The sequence below is a fragment of the Apium graveolens genome, chromosome 2 (genome assembly GCF_009905375.1).
Source record: "Apium graveolens cultivar Ventura chromosome 2, ASM990537v1, whole genome shotgun sequence".
In the NCBI taxonomy this organism is placed as follows: domain Eukaryota; kingdom Viridiplantae; phylum Streptophyta; class Magnoliopsida; order Apiales; family Apiaceae; genus Apium; species Apium graveolens.
The window spans coordinates 247,273,780-247,299,208 of NC_133648.1; the positions used below are offsets into that span (position 1 = coordinate 247,273,780).

At 35.4% G+C, this 25,429-nt stretch overlaps 1 protein-coding gene across 2 annotated transcripts; it reads right to left on the bottom strand.

Moving 5' to 3' along the window:
* Window positions 1-2,280: 2,280 nt before the first annotated feature.
* LOC141708301 (uncharacterized) lies at window positions 2,281-6,156 on the bottom strand. 2 transcript variants are annotated; one of them, XM_074511863.1, is made up of 7 exons: window positions 5,779-6,156; window positions 5,376-5,525; window positions 5,080-5,178; window positions 4,538-4,729; window positions 4,263-4,382; window positions 3,239-3,310; window positions 2,281-3,029 (listed from the first exon to the last, which is right to left on the bottom strand). In XM_074511863.1, the coding sequence occupies exons 1-7, from the start codon at window positions 5,998-6,000 to the stop codon at window positions 2,799-2,801; spliced, it is 1,086 nt and encodes a 361-aa protein (XP_074367964.1). In that variant the 5' UTR covers window positions 6,001-6,156; the 3' UTR covers window positions 2,281-2,798. The 2 variants fall into 2 exon arrangements, with proteins under 2 accessions (XP_074367964.1, XP_074367965.1); XM_074511864.1 differs by lacking the exon at window positions 5,376-5,525.
* Between the last annotated feature and the right edge of the window lie 19,273 nt (window positions 6,157-25,429).

Sequence of the window (25,429 nt, forward strand, 5' to 3'; positions counted from 1 at the left end):
TGGACATCCAAAGAATGTTCAAGGCTTACAACACACCTGCATGCAATCTTTAAATCCTGACAAGTCCCCGAAAAGAAAAAAAATGAGAAAAAAGGGTGTCTGGGGGACGATTCTCGAAGACTGTTCCAAGGCTTGAATATGTCGAAGCATGTTCAAGCTTAGGAACAACGTCGCTTACCCTCTTTAAGCCCCACTAGACTAAAAAAAAAGGGAGAAAGGCGAAAATTCCTAATAACCCTATACAGAATCAAACCCCTGCAAACCTACCAAAGCCATTCTAAAAAAAATATTGCATGGTAAACCATAGACTTGCATGTAAAACGATTGGGTAAGGAACTTACAGTTATACAGAAGATTGGAAGCACTATATGGTTGTTGAGGGAACCCTGACCTTGTGTTGCCCGTGATTTGGTGTTTGGGAGGGAGGTTTCTGCAAATAGTGGTCGTTGTTTGTAAGAAAATGAAATAAAAGAGGATATTGTAAGAGAAGAGGAGTATATATAGAAGTAAAGAGATGTGCCCTTTAAGTTTCTTGGTTCAAGAGACGTTGGTTTTAAAACCAACGGTTGAGATCAAAACGTTTGGGATTCAATAGGAAGATGAGATTGAGATTTCGAGATGGAACAATTGTCATTATTAAGGTAGTCATAGTTTCCCAGCGACGCTGCCCACCAAAGACAGCGAAATGGGCCAAAGAGGTTGGACTTCGCCCCAGAAATCCCTTCTCAGTCAAAGCCCAGGGACATGTTAGAGGCCCACTATTATCAGGCCTAACGTGTTTGGGCCGAAAACGATAAGACATTACGTAGGCCGTAGAAAGGTCGGTCCAACAACGAGGACGACGGTTGGTCCAGTAAAGACGAGGACGCAGTCCCCTGGCCGCAACGGCCACTTCCCTCTCTAAGCGAAATGAACCGATAGTCTCGGAGAGGAATGTTAACATCACACATATTATATAAACGATAGAACGAATTCATTTACATACTCTCAGATCACATTACTATTACTATCTTATATTCCAAATACCTATATAAAAATCAGTTAACTTATTTTCACACCGGAGATGAATCGGGAGGATCATACCTCGGATTTTTCTATTTGCAGACCGAAGTCCATTCATCAGGACGAAGGAAGGTCGACAAAAAAATCGATTATAACATTTGTTTTCATACCTGCATAGTTGTATTGACACATTTGATAAAAGAATTATTTCGAACTCTGGAAAGTTGGCAGTTTTAGCTCTAAGATCACACAAATTATAAAATCAAATCCAGACTGTTTTGGTGTCATTTTACTTTTAGATATTGAAATGAGAAGAATGTGCTTGAATAATGAATACTTGAAGGAGCTATATGAATATGTAATATAGTTTAATGACCTATTTACAAAATTTTTAATCAAATTTTAAAATTACAATTATACCATAATGCATTCACATTTAAAACTTTTAGCATTTCGACCAAGTTTTGTGAATATGTATTAAGGAAAATTATGTTACCTTGATATTTGCAACTCTAACTGAATGTTTATCTCTTGGATTGACCATGGCAACAACAAAAAGCAGGCAGCAACCACAATCTCAGAAGAAGAAAACTAAATACAGCAATAAGCTTTACAGGTTACCAAAACCATGATACATTTTACTTCTTGTACATCACTTGTAGGCTTTTGTAGCTTTCTACTTCTTAATGGAGTTACCAATATAAAGAGATATCTAGAACATGTTGCTTAAACCTGAAAGGGTTGGTCCCGGCAGAGAGTATGATTGTTCAGAACTTCGAGTTCAAGAGCAAGTGCTCCGGATAACAAATGCCAAAATCTCACGCTCTTGCCAAAAAATTTACCGCTATAATCACTTTTTCCCTGTAGAATCCAATCATTTTTACCCATGTAACACTTTTTCCATGTAGAATCTAATATAGATATGAGCTTCAGGAGGATCTGGACGAAACATGGAGATTTACTAAAGCTCTCTTGTTTTTTCAAATGTTTCATACATTTAATGAGTAACATACATTCATACTTGCCAATCATAAAATCATTAGACTATGGGGGACACTTGGACCCATAAAGCATTCAGAAGAATTTCAACAACATAAAGGACCGTTACAAATTTTAGATCTACAGACAAGATTTTCTGCTGCTCTTAGCAACAATAGAATGATCAATTCATGTTCTCAGAACTTCTAAAAGCAACATTAATGTTTAACTTAATACTTATGTAGATTTGTCTTCGTCCTCCTAATGGTTTGAGTCTAGTTTCCTAAGGAGATTCTGTAGTAAAGAAATAGAATTTATAGTTGGAATTTGCTTACAAGCTTACTAGTAAAATGAGTACAATAGAATCTTAATGAATTAGTTGGAATGCATGAATTCTAAATATATACAACAGTTTCAAAAGTATACACTGAAATCAATAATCATATAGAAAACCCCAAAGATAAACGATATTAAAGATTCCAACCACTCCCTTCTGTTAAAGTTTAAACCCTCTTGATCACCAAATGCAGGCATGTCCCAACTGAAAGAATATTCATGTGCCAAACAATTGCTTGACAAATTACCTCTTTACTTAAAAATTGGTGAAAATTCCAAATCCGGCGATTACATGCATGAGAAATTGATGTACGTTGAATATCAATATACATTCAGGTCAAAGACACGAGATCTTGCTTGATGCCTTGATCACTAAAACAAAAGAAGATGATCTAGTAATACTAATTAGTCAATATATAATATCCGAAAAATTACTTATGAGTGAACAATGCATAGTAGACAGGTCGATAAGTTGGACTTATCTATTTTCCTTGCGTTAAAGAAGCTTTGGCCATAGCCAAAGCACCCTCATAACTCCGATTTCCACCAATAAAGCCACTCATGTGAACAAAAATACATCCAGGGATTGCGGCCACCTCGGAAAGTTCTTCACCTGTCAAACCTCTCCATTGAGATAATAGAGGTTTTCGACTCTGATACTTATCGGGTGAGACAGCTACTGCCTGCACTCTCCAGTTGTGGCTTCTATCGTCCTAGAAGATCATGCAGACGGGAGAATAAGTAGGTAACTAAAATCCTAGTTTACATCACTGTGTCCCAATAAAACCAAAAACATGGAACAGGGTTGGGCTTATTGGTTAGCAGTACTTCTAAGATATCTGTAGTACTCAGCAATATAAAGAGAAGATAAAGTATAATTCACCAATACACGAATGTTGATTAAAAAAAATAAGAACCGAACCTGGTAAATAACATATTTAATGGAAGGATCAATCTTCATTTCCTCTTCAAGCTCAAAAATATGCAGCTTCCACTGTTGCATGTATGTTGCCATTAGTTTATTTATCATATTGATGAGAGAATTCAACCAATCATCTTGTCAGTTCCAAATATCTTGCACATCAAAGTTCTTACCAAACAATAATACTGCTAATAGCGTGCAAATACTTCAGAGAGAAACTAAGAAAAAGCAAATTAAACCAGCTTTCTACAATATTCAGCAAGGAAGACAATATTTTTCTTCTGTCAAATCAGTCGAGCATTAGATAACTACCAGGGCCGGCTTAAGGCAATTGGTGTCTCTAAGGCGAATCTAAAATGTGAGGCCTTTTTAACTAAATAATCAATATTAAAAAATTGTTGTTATTTAAAAAAATCACAAAAATATATTGCAATACTAGTTACCTTCTTTTTTCAAATGAAATGTACTTATTAGTATAATTACAGTGCAGTGATACTCTTTTTTAATTTAAAATATTATCTAATATTAAAATGAAGATTATATGTTACAGACGTTTAATAAAGTTACTTACAAAAGTTTATGTTGTAGTTTTCAGGTTAGAATAAATTGATTATCTAATGAAAAATAAATTTCGAGACATAATTTATACTAGTGTTACAGGTTATGCATACGCTATCAAAAATATAGAAGAATACATAATATATATTAAGTTGAAAAGAAACATGTAAAATCTTTTACAATCTCTTTTAGAAAAAAATAAAAATATTTGAGAAAGTAGAATAGTAAAAGCTTAGTTTTTTCTACCTAATTAATCTCAAAATTTACAAATTTATAAAAAGTTATATAAGTAAAATTATTTTTTTAAACCTTCTGAGATTGGGGGCCTTAGGTGACCGCCTCATCCGCCTATAGGATCAGCCAGTCCTGATCACTACTAGTGAGGATCAAATTAATATGATATTGAGGCAAGGCAAGATACTGGAATGAGAGAATGTGATTTGTGAAACAAAGAATTTCCACTCACAGGGCAAGGTTTGTGCAGCAGAATAATTTCTCCACTAGAATCGACATCCTTCCTTTCCGCAAGACAGTCCATAACAACTGTTTGAGCCGGCAACCACGATTTTGCATGAAAATATATACTCTGTATAAATTTTCAGTAAGGAGTGTGATTAGTAGAAATTTTTAGGCAGTAGGCACCCCTTAATTAGTTTGTTCAAACTATAATAATATTTTAAAAGTTCAGCTAAAAGGCCTTCTGGTAAAGCAAGTGATAAGAAAAAAAATACAGAAACTAACCTCAACGAATTCGTTCCCAGCCAAAACCATTGCACGTTGAAACGCCTCATTTTCATTTTCAATTGATTGATCGGGTTCAGTCCAATCCAAATTTAATCTTCCTATTCTTGATGACAAACTCGTATTGTTCACATAATTAGGAGGTAAATCAACATCATATTGACTAACCCCATTGTCAATAGCATCAATTGCCTGTAAAGAATGTTTAGTTCCAATGATGGAAATGACAGTTAGATCAAGATCAACACGCGCCAGTATAGGAGACGGCAAAAACTTAAATGCCAGTACTTATGGTACATAAAAAATACAGGGCACATTTTAAAAAACACAAAGAGCTATAAAAAGTAGTTTCACCTTCCTATATTTCAGAATTGCCTGATGGTCTTAGATTGAAATGAAATACCAATTGTACGGTTTTTTGTCGTATCACCGATCTTGGATAAGATCAGTTATCAACACCCTTTGACAGTTTTCAATATGTTACGCCACAAACTTTAACACAACACAAGTAGATAAGAAAAATGTACTGCAAATTACAGTACCTCTATAAAGCTCTTGTAGACTGCCAAATATAACTTGTACACATCTGGATGCTCTTTATCCAGCTGAATCTCCTTGGCTATAATCTCCAACCCGTAATGCTGACAATATAAACTTTTGCATCAGATAATAGCAAGTCATCTATACAAAAGCAAACAAACTACTTCCACTTAGGATCACCAATTATTAATCCCTTAATTGTTGCACCTATGAGTAACTCGTTTTCCCTAGTCCTAAATCTCATCAAAAGCTCGGTGCAGATAGTATACAATTCACGCAATCACAATGATTAATTCACCTTATAGACAAGTCCAGCACTACTGAGTTTAGTAGAATAACCAGCATGACAAAAAACCTCATTAAAACCTTTCTGATGATGATCGAAACGATCTCTACTCGGATCATAAACACCTCCAACATCAACTACCGCATCAAGACTCTCCAACACCTACCAAATATCTCCCCAAATTATAAACCAAAACCACCGCAAAATCATAAAATACAATATAAATTGTAATTAAAATAAAATGTTTATATGCGAGACACTTTTTTCAGTTACTTACACTCATTACAATTTGCATAAAAATGTAAGCATGATAAATTTATAATTTCCGCATACAATTTTTAATGCATCTTAAAATAAGCGAAAAATAGAAACGGAAACGGATTATGTAAAATGGGACGGAGGAAGTAATTGATACCTGAGGGTCACGAGTTCGAATAATATTAGCAGCGGAGAATTTATGAGTGAGACGGAGAATGAAACAAGCGAGCGCCTCGTCGCAGTGGAAAGTGCCGTTGTGAGTGCCGAGCTGTGAAGCGGCGGTGGAGAAAGAGGTAAAACCAACAACCCTAGATATAGTGGCGGGAAACGAGGTGATGGTGCGTGTTAATTGGAATGCTGGGAGCCTCAGCATATACATATTACTTGTATTGTAATTCAAGCTTTACTCAACTGAGAGAGAGAGAGAGAGAGAGAGAGTAGGTATTAGTTTGTGGCGCGTTCTGAATTGGGAATTATGCCGCGCAATGCAACTCACATTTCGCAGAAACAAATGTTGGTTGGTTATTTTTTTTCCGTCAAGAGACTCAAGACAAAATAAAGACTACTTCTTCTCTCCCTTAATGCTTTTACATTTTGATTTTTTACATTGTTCACGGTAAACTACTAATTTATATGTAATTTATAAAAGCAAATATAGTCCTGAGTGACCTTGTTGAATTCGTATTTATAAAATATTTTAATATATTGAAATTTTTATATTTAATACTACTACGAAATTAAAGATATTAATCATCAAAAGTGTGTCTTAACAAACGTGTAGAACACAAATGAGAAATGTTTTTAGGGACAGAGCGAGTAATAAATATAGCAGGGGAAATCATTTACCCGAGAATGACCTCAGTCAGATTCATGAAATTATAATATTTTTTCATACAAATGTTTAAGGATAAATTTGTAAATTAAAAATTACTAATATTTATAAAAATATCACTAAAAATATATAGAAGAATGTTATAATTTCAGGTGAGTTATGTGAACTCAACTCATCCTCAGACCGATTTTTCTCATATAGCATATTTATTTTGTATACAAGTCATTATCTTGTAAAACGTAAAAGGACAATTCAATCTCAATGAAGTAATATTTTATAAAATAGTAAAAGTACAATTCCATCTCAATGAAGTAATATTTTATAAAATAATAATTTATAAAATAATAAATTCGCTAAAATAATATATATTTTTTCGGTTTTAACATAATACATATCGTGTATTTTTATTATCGATAAAAATAATAAATTTGATAAAGTAATTTTTTTCTCGGTCGCAACTCTATTCAATCAAGATTTTAAATAATTTTTAATGATTTTCAAAGTTCATGAGTATTCGATTTATATTTTAAAAAAACATGTAAAATCTATAGGCATTCAATTTTTATCGTAAAAAATTCAATTAAATTCTGAGTGTATTTAATCAAGATTTAAAAAAATCTATCAAAATCTTTCAGTATACAGTCATCAATTTTAAAAACTCCACTGAAATCTGATGAATTAAATCCATGAATTTTATTTAATTTAAAAAATTGGTGAATTTTGATAAATTTTCTGATACATTATTAATCTTTTCAAATCTCACCAAAATACATAGATTTTGAATGATTTCTAAAAAAATTACAAAATTATCAAGATTCTGCATGACTTTTTTTATCAATTTCGTCAAAATTCACCAACAATTAAAATCAACAAAAAAAATTTAAAATTCGTGAATTATTATTAATATTTTAAAATTTCAATTAAATACATTCCTTTAGGTTTAACTACATTATGTTCCACGAAATCTGACCAAAAAAATATTATGTTCGAGAAAATATTATAAACTAGATTGGGACATGGGTGGCAAACAAATTAGATTAACAGCTTGTGATGCTTCGTTATGTTGTCCACCCTTTCATTTCTTCTTTTTTTGCCAACCTATTTTTGTCGTTCTTTTCCTTCTCCAACTCCATTTGTACCTGTTGATGTATTCCTTTTTGGTGCATTGGTATAGTTTCCCTTTGATGGCCCGTAAATTCCGCTTGATTAATCGTAGCGAATTATAGTCATTATGAGAAGATTTTTTCTTGTTCTTTATCTATTTTTTGTCATTTTTCTTTTTCGTCTTTCTACTCAATTTTTGGTAGGTTTTATATCTTTTCAAACATGAGTAATCTCCCATATTTTAGGTAAGTGATGACATGTGCCTAGAGACTACACATAGGCTAGATGATAAGAATGGAATGTAGAGACATGTATCATTGTCTCCAAATATTCGGGGATTACTGAGACGAAGCAGGTGACGAGTACGTGATAAACATGATATGTGGAGATGGATTTGAACGAGTGACTTTTGGAACCCTTGCCGTAGGGAGAAGGGCTGTAGGCCGCAAGTCCTGGGTCTGTAGGCCGTATGAATTTTAAGACTATCATTTACCTCTTTGATAAATAAAGTTTCTTTAGAAAGATTCGTTATCAAAATTTTGTTAGGGTAATGAATTACACACAGAGGGGAGGGGGTGACTGTGTTTTTGTATTTTAATATTTTTCTTGAACTATTTTGGTTGTGAACAAAGTAAATCAAATCTTGTAGTGAAATGTGTTCATGCAGAAATTAAACATGCAATAATAAAGAACACAGGTTTTTCAAAACTCACTTAATTTTATATTAAAATTAAGAATCTTCTGCTACAAAATTTCTAGGCTCTTTGTTGATAAAGAGCTTATCTTCTTTTTTGAGAGAATACAAGAGTTCCTGGTCTAAAATTGTTTGTTACTTCTAACAAAGGACCAGTGTTAATTTTTTATTTTAGTTAACTGCTGGTTTACACAGTATAAAATAAGAGATGCTATTCATTTTAGTAAACTGTCACTAATCATTTCCATTTTAGGAAAGTATATCTTCCATTTCCGGCTTAGCATATCTTTGTATATTGTGTTAACTTTGATCTTCCTTTGTCAGTTAATCTTCACCCTTGATCTTGCACACTCTTCAAACTGCTTTTTGTAGACTTGTCAATCCAACTGGTTGGATTGTTTGTTGATTGTTAATCTTGGATATTGAACTGATCTGCAATTTGTACTTTGAGATTTTACCTCGAGATCTCCAGTTAGGCATATAGATATCTTAACATCTCGATAAGTATATTGGCTTGTCGAGATCTCTAATACTCCATAGTTGATTTGATTTGTAGAGGTCTCTGAGTTCTCTATAAGAGAATTTGGCTTATCGAGATCTCTAATCTTCATATCTTCACTTTGACTTATGGATATCTCTGAGTTCTCTAGTGACTTATTGACTTGTCGATAACTCAGAGTTCTCTAGTCAAATTTGATTTGTCGATAACTCAAGAGTTCTCTAGTGAACTGTGGATAATCGATATCTCCGAGTTCTCTAGTGAAATTTGACTTATCGATAATTCAGAGTTCTCTAATGAATACTGACTTGTCGATAACTCTAAGTTCTCTAGTGAAGAATTGACATGTCGATATCTCCAATCTTCATGTGTTCAATTTAACTTGTCGATATCTCTGAGTTCTCTAGTAGGTTTTCTGAGTACTCTATAAGTCATTTGGAGTTCTCGAGTGACTTCTCTATAACACTAAATCTGTGACTTGTAGAGATCTTGACTTAAAATATTTTTCTCAAAACAGATTTATTCAACTCCAAACTTCTTCATAATTCTTCTGAGGCATTATCTTCTTGATCTTCTTCCAGATAGAATTTTTAGGCTTGACACTGTTTACAGAAAAATACTCCAGTCTGCTCTTTTGATATTTTTACAGACTTTAAATGTTACAAGTACAAAATACAAATTAAGATTACAATACAACTAACTTAGGGTTGTCAATTTGACTTAGTCTTGTTGAAGTACAGGCATGTCTTGCACAACAATGTTTAAATATTATCTCGTAAGGGAGACAAATTAAGCTGTGATGTATCTGTAGGTTTTTTTTTATGAATTTCAATAGGAAATACAATTATAAGGAGAGGTGTACAAAAAGCATTGTTGGTGTGGAAAATGATAGAGAAAAAAAGAATATATCGAATAATTTGGGAAAAAATATTAGAAATGGGGGATTGAGACGAAGAAAAGTATAAATAGACTTTAATAAAATTAATTATAAAAAAATTGGTAGTAAAATAAGGGAGAACAAAAGAAAAGGGGAAATGAGGCGTGTAACTGAACAAGTATTGGTGATGTGGGAGAAAGAAATGAAAATGAGAAAAAGTGTAAATCTGGGCCCCACTAGCATTTTTTTTTAAATCCCTAGATTTTAGGGGAATGGTTGTTATTATAGCATTTTAGGGAGTCGTGGCTTGAGTATATAAATACATCCTAATTATGTTTTCATTCTTTTTATTACATAATCTTTTGAACTTTGTAAGAGAGGGATAAGCGTAAACTTTTCAGTTAGATAAAAGACTGAATTTTTTAGGTAATCGGCGTCGACATTCTTCGAAAAAGAAGAAGCTTTCTACATCACGACATCCATTAAAAGGTATGTTCTTAATGCTCTTAACCTTTTCATTTTTCTGAAATACTTTATAGAATGCATGATAAATTTTGAATGGTTATTTTCGAAATAAATACGCATTGTTAGAGTAATATGTTTGGAGAACTAATGGATTTAGGGTTTAAAATAAGGAGAAGGAGGGAAAATGTGTGGGAGTGATAAGATTAATCGTTTTTAGAGTTTGAGGGGGTAAGATTAGTTGGGAAAGTATGTATGACCTTGAAGATAATGAGTAAGGATTTGGTAGGAAAGGGAAAAGTATAATCTACTAATTTGGAGAGATCTCTGTACTAAGATTTTGAGAGTGTGTTATCGTTATGTAGAATTGAGGACATTGATATGTGTTTTTCATAACGTCTCATTTCTTTAACTTGGTTGTAGGATTTGATGAAAATCGATGGCTAGGAGTGAGAAGAGCATTATAGGTTCAGAAAATAAGTATTTATCTTCTTCAATGCGAGTGGAAGAAATTAGCACAAAAGGGAGTTCTAGTGATAATCGTGAGAGTCAAGGGAATGGGAAAATGATATCGAACAGGGTTATTCCGGCCGTTCCTTTAAGGTCCGGTGCCCCTAAATGGATCTTTGTACTAAGATTTTGAGAGTGTGTTATCGTTATGTAAAATTGAGGACATTGATATGTGTTTTTCATAACGTCTCATTTCTTTAACTTGGTTGTAGGATTTGATGAAAATCGATTGCTAGGAGTGGGGAGAGCGTTACAGATTCAGAGAATAAGTATTTATCTTCTTTAATGCGAGTGGAAGAAATTAGCAACAAAAGGGAGTTCTAGTGATAATCCTGAGAGTCAAGGGAAAGGGAAAATGATATCGAACAGGGTTATTCCGGCCGTTCCTTTAAGGTCTAGTGCCCCTAAAGGGAAGGTAGTTTTTGTGGGCCATACAGGGAACGGGAAAGATCTTCATGAGGTAGAAGGCCATTCAAGTAAGAAGGGTTCAAAGACAACACCTCTTGGGAGGGGAGAAAAAGGGGAAACTGTGAAAAAAGCAAGGAGAATGGGGAAGCAAGGAAGAGTTTCATGAAGTAAGGGTTTGAAGGTGCCTACAAGGAGTTGCATAGAGACGGCTTCCGGTTGGCTAGATTGCACGGAGAAATTTGTTATGATTCCTACGGATGTCAAAAGAGGGGATTATTTTAAAACCTATGAAAAAACGTGTTATTGCGGAAGGGGTTCGGTAAAATTCCTGATAAGGTATTAACCGGGAGGTTGAAGGATTTGGAATATATCAATAAGCCTTATAATTTTAATGAGGAGTGGTTTCACTTTGTAAGATATGCCTTCCAAATTCTTGAGGATTAAGAGATTAGAATTGTGGAAGAAGAGGGAAAATATATCAAAGAGAAGAAGATCTTTGGGTAGGCATTCTGTTAGAGCATTTGTTAGGTCACACTTTCACTGTAGAGGGGGTGAATACAGTGTTTATTACAATCAAATCAAACTTCAAGAACTTATGTAACAGAAAACAAACTTTATTTAAACAATAAACCCTGTTACAATCTGGAACTGTTATCTCTCAGTGATGAACAAAATATCACGAGAGCTTCTAGAGTTATATTGAATAATATTCTCGATAATGATAACACATATAGTGTAAACTCTATTCCTGTGTTTATATACTACACAGTTACAAGATATTCGCTAATTGATATGGAATATGATTCTGCTTCCTAAAATATATCAATCAGATATCTTCTATTCCAAGTATTCCATTCTTCACGAAATTCCTTCTTCATGCATATCTCTTCTTATGTTTATCTTGATCTTCTTAACTTTAATCAGCTACTGTCCTTATCTGATCATCCTTCAGCACTTAAGTTCTGATATCTATCTCCTGATAACATAAGTACTGATATCCCTTAAGTTCTGACTTCCAGTATAAGTACTGATCAGTTAAGTACTGATTTGTTCTGTTCAAATAAGATCTGAAATCTAAACATAAAACATATTAGCCATGACATTATCAAATATATCTAACAATCTCCCCCAACTTGTAAATTAACAAAATATACAAGTTTAACAGATATTTGATGATGTCAAAAACATTAAGTACAAATGCATGAGAAATAGACAAGATAACTACAACTTACAGTCCTTAAAGTTTTTACCAATTCAACTTCTGATAACAACTTCAACCTGTATAAATATCAGAATTTAAGCAGTTGTAGATCTTCGACTTGGTTTCATCATTTTCTGATCTCTCTGATGTCAGGAGTTGTTCTGAGATAATTCTTCAACAAACATTTCTCAGCATATCTGAGTTCATCAATCATTCTCCGTTTGACATCTTTAAGCTCTGCAGTATCTTCACCAGTTTGAAATATTGCAGCTCTGAGATCATTAATCTTTGCTTTTCTCAACTCCCGATCTAGTCTTATGACATAAGCTTTATTAGACTCTAGATTGAATTCAAGCCCCTTAATACCAAGATATGTTCTGATCTGTGCAGTATTAGGCTTCATATCAACAATATCACCATTGTGATTTCTGTACTTTGGAACATATCTGCTGTCAGACTTAACAGAATAAAGTCTTTTCTGTCTCTGAATCTGTTCCTTTAAGTAGTTTGCAGCAGTCTCTGTTATTCTGTCATCCACTTGAAGTAAGAACAATACATGCTCCAATTCTTCAAAATACTTCAACGGAATGGCATTTTGTCTTATATGATAAACCCTACCATCTGTCATGAAATACAACATGATGTATTCTTTCAAGTAGGTATGGTAAACCATCTGTACAGATTCTAGTTGATTCAATCTTTCAGGAGTTGCTCCAATACCTGGTTCACACAAGGAAGTTGGATCATCAGTAGTGTTGTGTACTCTTCTTTCATCAGCACTTCCCAATCCAGTTTTATCTCTAGCTTCCTTTCCAGTAACTACTCTTGCTTCAAAACCACTTGCAGTAGTCTTCAAAGGTTGAGTCTGTTTTGCTTTAGTGAATCCTGGTAGGAGTGTATTTGATCTTCCTTCTGATATCAAGTTAACTTGAGCTGTGTCAGAGGTTACTTGCTTCTTCTGAATATCAGAACTTACAATTTCTTGACTCTGAACAACTTGAGCCATGTCAGAGGTTGTTTTAAGAACTTTTCTTGAAGTCAGAGCAAGATTATCTTTTCCAACAGTAATTTCTTCTTCCTCAGGAGGTACATAAGGCTTGATAGGTTCACCAACCTTTTCTTTACCCTTGGATCTTGGATCTATCTGTGGTTGTGATCTAGCCAAAGTTTCTTCAGTATGTTTCCTTTCTTTGATCACAATGCCTTTAGGTTTTGGAAGTAACTTTTTACCAGAAGCTTCAGATTTAGATGTGACTTTCTCTGATTTAAGTCTGGCTTCTTCTTCCTTTAAACTTTCCAAGTCCATCCCTGGATTTTCTTGAAGAAATAACTGTCTTGACATTTCCTCATCAAGATCTAGAAGTTCATCAGAACTTATCCTTTTACCAGCAGCAGAACTTATTCTTTTCCCAGTATCAGAACTCGTTCTGTGACTAGCTTGTCTTGATGTAAACCTTCTACCTTGACTATGACCACTACCCATTCCAGAGTTTCCTTGGTCATCTGTTCCATCATCCTTTCCTTGCAGTGACTTGTTGGTTTTGCATTTGGACTTAATTACCTTCTCCCCCTTTTTGGCATCAGCAGGTAATAAAAGAGAGATAAGTAGTTCCACTGGGGTCTGGATGTCAGTAAGTTGCGATTGCTGAGAAGCTTGATTTGTCAGAATTTGATCAATCTGAGCTTGTTGCTTCTCTTGAGTTTTCTCAATATAAGCAACCCTGTCAATGGTAGGTTGGAAGAACTTTTTCTTATCAAGTTTCCAAACTTGTTCCTGTTTAATAAAGTTCTCCTGAATCTTGTGTAGCTCTGCATGAGTATTGGAATGAAGACCTTGTAGATGTTTAGTACTCAATGCAGTGACTCTAAGCTGGGTTTTAAAATCATCAGAATTTAACATTTCATCAGCTTTAGTCAAGTGCTCAGCAAGATGTAAAGCATTTGGAACACATGAAACTGAGTTCCATTCCTTAGTCCACTCCTGACCTGCAGGAGTTTCACTCCAAGGTACTGGTGCATCCCTGATAACAAACTCCTTTAGCAGTTCAGACTTAGGAAGAGTCAATGGAGGAGTATGTCCTGAAGGACCTGCTGCATCAGCATCTACAGTTGTAGCAGCTTCACCAGTATCTCCAACATTTGCAGCATCAGAACTTAAAGAATCAGTATCTTCTGATAAGACAACTGTGTGAGTAGCAATGGAGGCTTCAACATCCTCTAATTGCTGATCTGATACTAAGTTCTGATCAACAGCCATATCCTGATGCTCACCTAAAATCTGATCATCATCTTGATGCAGAGAAGGTGATAGTGATAACTCAGGAGTTTGAACAGCATCAGTAACAGGTGTTGTGGAAGGATTATTTGTTGTTGGAGCTTCTAACAAAAGTATTTCAGGCACAACCAAGTTCTGAATATCAATTTCAGCACTTGTGCCTGGATCAACAAGAGATATAGAAGGTGAATTAGCCTTGTCAGATACAGGTTCCTGAGATTGAGTTGACGGAGAAGAAGTGACTGGAGCAAATTCCTTGTCTTGCGAGATCAGAGATTCCTGATCCCCTTCCTTAGCTGCTTCCTCCTCATCATCTGAAACTGGCCTCTGTGCCCTCTGTTTCTTGTACTTCCTTGTTGATGTGGATTCCTTGGGAGTTGCAGGAACCGTCATACGTCTAAGCCTCTTGAGAAGCCTAGAACCCCCAATTGCAGAATCCTTCTGAGAAGTTGCCTTCTCAGCTTCATTTATCATAGGTTCTGAAGATGGAATCTGATCCTCAGAATCTGATTCATCTCTCAAAGTAATCCTCCGCTTCTTCTGAGATGTTTGAGGAACAGTCTTTGTTCTCTTTGGCTTAGAGGATGTAGGCTTCACAGTAGGTGCTGAAGAAGAAGGTTGAGCATTCTGTGAAGTGGAGAGATAGGATTTGAGATAAGTTCTGAGGGTAGGTTGAGTAGAATGAGAGGTAGGGACTGAGGTTGATGGATTTTGGTTATGGTGAGTTGGTTGAACATTTGAGTAAACAGATTTGTAATTAGCTGGATCAGCATTTACCAGAATCTGTTTCACAGACTGAGGAATCTGTAATTGTCTCACCATTGATTTCTTTGTGTCAGCATTTATCAGGTCGTTAAAGTACCTTTTGGCAACCTTAAAAGGTGGGGTTTGAGTGCTGACTAACTGGGGTTCAGCAGTACAATACGTATAAATAAGTTGACAGAATCTAGCAAAATAAACAACATCTCGATCCTCTGTCATCCTATCCCCAATAAAACCAATTATTCCAGTTGCAAAATCAAAATGAGTTTGATGGATAATAGCATACCCGATGTGCTGACTCAGAATTGGGATGGCATCAAAATTTGAACACTTGTTGCCAAAGGCCTTGGTGATGCAATCGAAAAAGAAACTCCATTCTCTTCTGATATTAGCCCGTTTCAATTGTCCAAGTTTCGTCAGACTCTTTTCATATCCCAATTCAGCCATTAACTCCCGAAGGGCTGAGTCCTCTGGAACTGAGAAAGTACAATCCTCTGGAAGATGTAAAGCCCTGCGTACTGTACCAGGAGTGACTACAAAAGATGAATCACCCACTTGGAAAATAATACTGGGAGTTCCACGGTTACCACCATCATCAAAAACGCCAGTCCTCCAGAACCTCAGAACTTGTTGACTTGAAAAGAATTCAGGCTGAGTTAAGGCGTACCCAACCTCACTATGTGCAAGAAGATCTTGCACAAAATGCAATTCAGATGGAGCTTCAGTATGATCAAGAATTGCAGCATAGTTGTTTGGAACGAACTTTGCTCCATCAATGATTAAATCCTTTGGTGCCATGTGAAAAAATATTGAAATTCAAGTATGCCTGTTAGGTGTTTGAGATAATATCAGTATGTAAACAACGGAAATAGTAAAGTGAAGGAGAGTAAAAGTAAGAAGAGAGATAGAAGATGAAGAAATTAAAAAGATTAAAGAAATCTTCTCTCTGCTGTACTTATACAAAAAAAATGTTACCGTTGGACACCTGTCAGACATGCAGTAATAACGGATAGTTACTGGGCTCGAGAAAACAGTAATCATGACTTACCCATTTGCCGAGTTTCAAGGAAAAAAAACTGTTCCTTTTATCAAGGGAAACAATTCAAATTTTAACCCGTTATCACTGATTGGATTGTTTTTCACTGCAACATTAATATTCTGAAAATGAATCATGTTAAAAATGACCGAGATAATTTCTATGAATAAGTGCTGACGGAGAATCAGAACTTAAATAAAAACAAAATTTAAATGGTCATCAGAATATCAATCAGGATTTATCAACACAAGATAAAATAACTCAGAGACAAAATCTTGAAGTAAAGACAGTTTTCATTAATATATCAAGTCAATACATATATGAAATAGAAATTACATCAATACAAGATTTTCCCTAAGCTTCTAATCCTAACATCAACAGCTTTAGTCCTAGCTAAGAAGCCTGACAAAGCTGAGGATGAAGAAGAACAGGAAGAAGACGAGATTAAGTCATCTTCCTCTTCCTATCTTCGACAAACAAGATAGCGAGTCGAATGATTCGCTCTTGCTGACGGATACGACGAAGGTGAAGGTCTCTTCGAACGGCCATCAGATCACGTTTGATAACCTCTGGAAATTGAATCCAGAGATTGTGAGGGATATTGGTGATAGGGTAGGGAGTTGGAATTCCATTCAAAAAGACATGCACAGTCTCATCACCGTAATTGTAGAACCAGCCAAATTCAGCCATTTGTGATAGTAAATGAAAAACAAGACTGAATTTGTGATACAAGTGGGATGAGAAGACTAATGTGAAGTGGCTGCATATATAGGCAAGAGAATGCCAAGAGAAGCAAAGATATTGAATGCTGACAGGTAGAAGTAATTCTACCTCGTCTCCCTAGACTTTGAAAAAGAATAACAGTCATTGGAAAAGGAATGTGCACATGTAACAAGAGTGAACTGTTCAAGGACGAGTGCCATTATGTTTTAACCATAGACTATTAATCTTCCACTTCAACATTTCGAAATTAATCTGAGACTGTTACCAAATTTTATTCACAGATAAGTCAAGTAAAGGGTTAGACTGAAAAATCAGAACTTAGACCTATACCAGAACTTAACAGTCATCAGAACATAATGTCTTAACTCGAACAAGGAATATCTATCTTAGTAAATACTCATACAAGTTCTTAGTTATGAACGTCAGAACTTAATCATCAGAACGTGGAACTAGAACTTGTCCTCAGAATTTGTGCAGAAGTGACACAATGACTGTTTATCTAAAATAACATAGACCACCACAGAAATTTCATCATTCATATGGAGTGATGTGTGTGTGCATTAAGCTAAATAACAGACAAAGAGTAAAGTCTGATCTACTTCAGTACATCTTAGAAATAAGTCATAATTAAAATTTTGCTAAAGAACTGTCATTATCCTGAAACCTACTGATAAATGAGTTCATGCATGAGTCCACCTCTACTGTTTTTGTGCTAATTTTATGCATCTTTTGAAATTCTATTTTACAGAGGCTTCTCAGTGTAAGTGAGTCACGACTGTTTATTAGAATTTATGCTATTATCAGAGTATTTCTCCAGTAATCATAGAGTGTGAACAGTCACCAAGAAAAATATTTTGCTTTTCTAATGCATATTTACTTAATACCAGCAATGCACTTGGGTCGTCCCATTCACATTTTTACTCTAGATCTCAAAGGAGTACCTGATATTATTCTTTGATTCTTTTCTTTTTCTTTTGATAAGTGAGGTTTATCAGCACTTAGTACATTCAGCAGTTTTACTAGAATCAGAACTTAAACAGATGAGTAGCATTATTCTAATTTGTGACTTAGTAATAAGATATACAAAGTAAACTTAACTAAGCTCAGTTATCAGAATTTTCTTGTGTCATAAGATTTCCACAGAAATAATTACTTCTTTCATGGGATCATTTGTTTATTGAAGACTAGTAGGTCAGTATCTAGCACAGTTATCCTCATAGGATTGAATAGTTACTGAAACAGACATATCACTTATCAGAGTTTAGAAACATATATCAGACAACAGTCAGTACTTGAAGACATTTATCAATTAATGCACAGAATATACAAAGAGATTAATTCTGTAAATACTGATCATAAAGTCTGATAACATAGAACAAGTTTAAGCAGATTTAGAGAAAGAACCTGAAATCATTCCAAGTTCATTTACCAATTTTGAAAAGGTAGCTTCACACAGTGGTTTGGTGAAGATATCTGCTACTTGTTGATTTGTGGGAACAAAATGCAATTCCACTGTACCTTCATCCACATGTTCCCTGATGAAATGGTACCTGATGCTGATGTGCTTTGTCATAGAATGTTGAACTGGATTACCTGTCATAGCAATAGCACTTTGATTATCACAGTAAATAGGGATTTTGAAATATGTTAACCCATAATCCAGTAACTGATTCTTCATCCAAAGAATCTGTGCACAACAGCTTCCTGCAGCAATATACTCTGCTTCTGCAGTTGATGTGGAAATTGACTTTTGTTTCTTGCTATACCAAGAAACCAACCTGCCTCCAAGAAATTGGCAGCTTCCACTTGTGCTTTTCCTGTCAATTTTGCAACCTGCAAAATCTGCATCTGAGTAACCTATTAATTTAAAATCAGATTCTCTAGGATACCATAATCCTAGATCAGCTGTTCCTTTAAGATACTTAAAGATTCTTTTTACAGCTGTTAAGTGAGGTTCTCTTGGATCTGCTTGAAATCTTGCACAAAGACAGGTAGCAAACATGATATCTGGTCTACTAGCAGTTAGATAGAGAAGTGAGCCAATCATACCTCTGTAATCAGTAATATCTACTGAATTACCAGTATCCTTATCCAGTTTTGTTGCAGTGGCCATGGGAGTGGATGCACTTGAACAGTCTTGCATTCCAAATTTCTTCAGCAAGTTTCTGGTATACTTAGATTGACAAATAAAAGTTCCTTCTTCAGTCTGCTTGACTTGAAGGCCCAGAAAATAACTAAGTTCTCCCATCATACTCATCTGATATCTTGACTGCATTAGGTTGGCAAACTTTTTGCAAAGTTTGTCATTTGGAGACCCAAAAATAATATCATCAACATAAATCTGGATCAGAAGTAAGTCCTTGCCATGATTGAGATAGAACAATGTTTTGTCAATAGTTCCTCTGTTGAATCCACTTTCCAGAAGAAACTGAGCTAAAGTCTCATACCATGCTCTTGGAGCTTGCTTAAGTCCATAAAGTGCTTTATCAAGCCTGTAGACATAATCTGGATGTTTGGAATCTACAAAGCCTGGAGGTTGTTCAACATATACTTCCTCTTCCAATTCTCCATTGAGAAAAGCACTTTTCACATCCATTTGAAAGACAGTAAACTTTTTGTGAGCAGCATAAGCCATGAATATCCTTATGGCTTCTAACCTAGCAACTGGAGCAAATGTTTCATCATAGTCAATTCCCTCCTGTTGAGAATATCCTTTTGCAACCAGCCTTGCCTTGTTCCTTACAATTATGCCATCACTGTCAGTTTTGTTTCTGAATACCCACTTTGTACCAACAACCGATCTATTCTTGGGTCTTGGCACTAAGGTCCAGACTTTGTTTCTTTCAAATTCATTCAACTCTTCCTGCATTGCTTGCACCCAATCAGTATCTTGAAGAGCTTCTTCCACTTTCTTTGGCTCAGACTGAGAGAGAAAAGAATTGTAAAGACATTCATTCGAAGTACCTGTTCTAGTTCTGACACCTGCCTCAGGATTTCCAATTATTAAATCAGGTGTATGTGATTTTGTCCACTTCCTTGCAGATGGAAGATTTTCTCTAGAACTGGATGCTCCCCCATGATTCATGCTGTCTTCGGTTTCATTTTCTGATGCTCCCCCTGAAACTATGCTCTCTGAGTTGGATCCTTCAGTATTTAGATTTTCAGCACTGTCAGTACTTGGCTTATCAGAACTTGACGAATCAGAATTTGAAGAGCCAGATGTATGTTCTGATGCTTCTTGAGATGGGATAATATCTTGAGTATGCTCCCCCTGCATTGGTGCATCTTCCTTTGACGTAGTCACCACAGTTTCAATAACATCAGAGTTTAATCCATCAGAATTTACAGTATCAGGACTTAGACTGTCAGGATATGAATCTTCATTTTCAAATCTCAGCTGATCATGATCAATGCAATCTTCAAGTCCAGTGATCTTCTTGTCATCAAAAGAGACATTGATAGATTCCATGACCACTTTTGTTCTCAAATTATAGACTCTGAAGGCTTTTGTAGAAAGTGGATATCCTACAAAGATTCCCTCATCAGCTTTTAGATCAAACTTGGATAGCTGTTCAGGATGAGTCTTGAGAATAAAACATTTACATCCAAATACATGAAAGTATTTGAGATTTGGCTTCTTGTTCTTCACCATCTCATATGGTGTTTTTCCATGCTTGTTAATGAGTGTTGCATTTTGAGTAAAACAAGCAGTCTGCACAGCTTCAGCCCAGAAATAGGTTGGAAGCTTTGCTTCTTCAAGCATTGTTCGTGCAGCTTCAATTAGAGTTCTATTCTTTCTTTCAACAACTCCATTTTGCTGTGGAGTTCCAGGAGCAGAAAATTCCTGCTTTATTCCATGATTTTTGCAGAACTCTTCCATTATCAAATTCTTGAATTCAGTGCCATTATCACTCCTCAAAATTTTCACAGAATCTTTGATCAATTTATCCAGATGTTTGACATGATCAATCAGGATAGATGCAGTTTCACTTTTTGTGTGCAAGAAATACACCCATGTGTATCTGGTGAACTCATCTACTATGACCAACGCATATTTCTTCTTTGCAATAGACATGACATTCACTGGACCAAATAGATCAACATGAAGTAGATAATAAGGCTCAAGAATTGATGATTCAGTCTTGCTCTTGAACGAAGATTTTCTTTGTTTAGCCTTCTGACATGAGTCACAAAGACCATCAGGAACAAACACTGATTTTGGCAGTCCTCTCACAAGATCTTTCTTGATCAGTTCATTTATCTTGTTGAAGTTTAAATGAGAGAGTTTCTTGTGCCAATTCCAGCTTTCTTCAGTTGAGGCTCTACTCACTAAACAGATTGCAGAACCATCAGAACTTGTTGAAAGCTTAGCTTCATAAATGTTACCACGCCTGAATCCCTTCAGAACAATTTTTCCTTTAGATTTACTAACTATTTCACAATGTTCTGCAAAGAAATCAACATGATAACCTCTGTCACAGATTTGACTTATACTCAGTAAGTTGTGTTTAAGTCCTGAGACCAGAGCTACATCTTTAATGATGACATTCCCAAGATTGATATTGCCATATCCCAAAGTTTTTCCAATGTTGCCATCTCCATAAGAAACACTTGGGCCAGCTTTCTCCACAAAGTCTGATAGCAGGGCCTTATTTCCAGTCATGTGTCCTGAACATCCACTGTCCAGAACTAAAATATTTTTCTTGTTGCCCTGCAATCAAAAAGACCACTAATTATTAGTTTTAAGGACCCAGACTTGCTTGGATCCTTTGGCCTTTTTAGGTTTGTTAACATTTGCAGCGGATTTAGCATCAGAGTTTATGTTAACAGTTTTCTTATCAGAACTTATACTAGAAGGAACAACAGAAACTTTCTTTAAAGAAGGTTTTATTTGATAATAATCATAGTACAAACTATGATATTCCTTACAAGTATAAATGGAATGCCATAAACTACCACAATGAAAACAAGGATTTTGTGGTTTGTATCTAACAGACTGACTCTTAACTCCTGACTTTGTAGATAAGGAGTTAATATTCTTATTCTTCCTGCAAAAAGAAGCCAGATGGTTAGAACTTCCACAGTTATAACATGCTTTCCTAGGAGCATCAGGAACAGATTTATAGTTATTGCTTTTATTCACACCTTCCTTTCCATTCCTGTTTTTCCTAGGTGATTTTACCTTGTTTGCATTCTTAACATCTTTCAGCTTATGCTTAAGCTGCTTCTTTGTCATTAAGCCTATGTTAACTTCAGCTGTCTTTTCCTGTTTTAGTTTGTCAGAAGCTAATTCCTTTTTAACTTCTGATTTCTCATTTTCAGATTTTTCAGTTACAAACTTAACAGGTTTTAACTTCGGCTTTTGCTTATCAACAGGCTTAATTTCTTCAGTTCCTTTTTCATTATTTTCTCCATAACCTAAGCCCTCTTTCCAGTTTCCACTGCTCAGCAAATTTTGAGTTGTTTTGCCAGAGTTAGTCCAAGTTATGATAATCTCTCTCTCCTTTTCTAACTCAGTTTTTAGAGATTCATTCATTTTTAGCACTTCATCCCTAACATAAAAAGCATCATCTCTATCCTTCTGAGTTTGATGAAACATGACTAACTCTTTTTCTAAGAAATTATTTCTTTTCTTAAAAGCAAGATTTTCAGAAGTTAATCTTTCACATGTTAAAGTTTGATCTCTATAACTAACAAACATGGTTTTAAGATATCTTCTCAACTCATTAATATCATCAGTATGAAAAGCATAAGTAGTCTGAGGTACCTTTGTTTCAGCAGCTTCAGAACTGCTCTCAGAACTTGATTTATCAGCATTTGCCATCAATGCATAGTTCTCCTCACTTTCAGAGTCTGAGGTGTCTGTCCAGCTTTTCTGCTTTGTGACAAAAGCTTTGCCTTTGTCATTCTTGGTCTTCTTGCAATCAGGAGATATGTGGCCTTTCTCACCACAATTATAACATTTAACATTAGCGTAATCTCCTCTGTCAGACTTTCCTCCTTTTCCTTCAGATCTTCTGAAATTCTTCTTATCAGAACTTATGCCTTTCCTGGAAAACTTCTTTCCCTTCCTGAACTTCCTGTATGCAATCTTTGTGATTCCTTTCACCATAAGAGCACACAGCTTCTTCATCTCCTCATCAGCATCAGTTTCAGGCAAGCTTTCAGAATCTGAGTCATCATCACTCTCAGAACTTGATGACTCAGTATCAGATTTTATGATAAGAGCTTTACCCTTATCTTTCTTTGAGGAAGGTGGTTTGGGGGATTCCTCTTCAACCTTGAGAGCAACTGTCCTTGACTTTCCTCCTTTTCTCTTGCTTCTTTGTTCCATCTCAAGTTCATGAGTCTTGAGCATTCCATAGATTTCATCAAGAGTTGTTTCATCAAGATTGTAGTTGTCTCTTATTGTTGTTGCCTTCAAATCCCAACATTCAGGAAGAGCTAACAGGAATTTGAGGTTTGTATCTTCAAGATCATACTCCTTATTAACCAATGACAAGTCATTCAAGAGTTTGACAAATCTTTCATACACATCAGTCAATGACTCATTAGTCCTAGAGTCAAAGTGTTCATACTCTTGAGTGAGTATTGTCTTCCTGTTCTTCTTAACTGTTTCAGTTCCTTGACACCTTGTCTCCAGTGCATCCCATATCTCCTTAGCAGTCTTGCAGTTGATTACCCTGTTTGACATTACATTATCAATGGCACTATGCAATAAGTGACGTACCTTGGCATCCTTAGCAATAGATGCTATATCTTCAGCAGTGTAATCATTCTTTTCCTTTGGTACGGTCATTGCTGCTTCACCTGGAACTACAACAGCGAGCTTGGTAGGTTTGTGAGGCCCTTCCCTGATTCTATCAAGGTATTCTGGATCTGTTGCTTCCAGAAACATGGTCATCCTTACCTTCCATATGGGATATTCAGATGGTCTCAATATGGGAACTCTGATAGTCTCATATCGACTCTGAATTGATGTCTTTGATGATTCCTCAGTTTTGGTAGGCTTAGTTGGAGTTTCTGTGTCAGACATGATTGTGTTTGGATCTTTAACTGTATGTGTGTTAACAGATAGCTCTGATACCACTTGTTAGGTCACACTTTCACTGTAGAGGGGGTGAATACAGTGTTTATTACAATCAAATCAAACTTCAAGAACTTATGTAACAGAAAACAAACTTTATTTAAACAATAAACCCTGTTACAATCTGGAACTGTTATCTCTCAGTGATGAACAAAATATCACGAGAGCTTCTAGAGTTATATTGAATAATATTCTCGATAATGATAACACATATAGTGTAAACTCTATTCCTGTGTTTATATACTACACAGTTACAAGATATTCGCTAATTGATATGGAATATGATTCTGCTTCCTAAAATATATCAATCAGATATCTTCTATTCCAAGTATTCCATTCTTCACGAAATTCCTTCTTCATGCATATCTCTTCTTATGTTTATCTTGATCTTCTTAACTTTAATCAGCTACTGTCCTTATCTGATCATCCTTCAGCACTTAAGTTCTGATATCTATCTCCTGATAACATAAGTACTGATATCCCTTAAGTTCTGACTTCCAGTATAAGTACTGATCAGTTAAGTACTGATTTGTTCTGTTCAAATAAGATCTGAAATCTAAACATAAAACATATTAGCCATGACATTATCAAATATATCTAACAGCATTTTAGCTGGGTTACGTTTACTTTACATCGATTCATACATACACTATTTATTGATATGAGGCTTGGTTTGGGACAAATAGGCCCAAATTCCATTAGAAAAATATGTGCGTTCATAGCTAGGTGTGTGACGATGAGTTTAGAGCCTACATTGAGTTCATTTTGGTCTTTGCACAAGCTCCAGGCATCCAAGGATTATGACCCGTTATATGAGATCCACTAGAGAGAGGGCAAGATTTTAGGGGGTTACCTAGTAGAAGTTCCTTCCTCGAACAACAGATGGTACTGAGAATTTCTAATGTTTCGCGGGGGAGATTTGGGGTATCCACCAGAATATCGTAACCCTGATGAGATTATTGGGACTGTTTGCAGGGTGGAGAGATTAGAAGAAACATAAAAAGGGATGACAAAGGAGTTTGTCAGAGGGAATTTGAAGAGATTGTGGAATGCTGGTCACTTCAAGAAACCGGATTTTTGTATAATTATAATCGTATGAGAAAACCTTTTAAATAATTTATTAATGAGTTCTCTAATTATTGGAAGAAAATGTTTATGTTTCACTGGTGGTTGATATTATTTTTGTTTTGTTTCTGGGCAGTTCTGTTTCAGGACCTAGTTCTTCCTCGTGCTATAGACAAGGAGAGAATTTTGTGGCTGCAACAGAAGAAGGATCTGAAAGATCCTAAGAGTCAAAGTGAGGAAGAAAGTGCTATGACGGCTGGTACAGAGCAATCA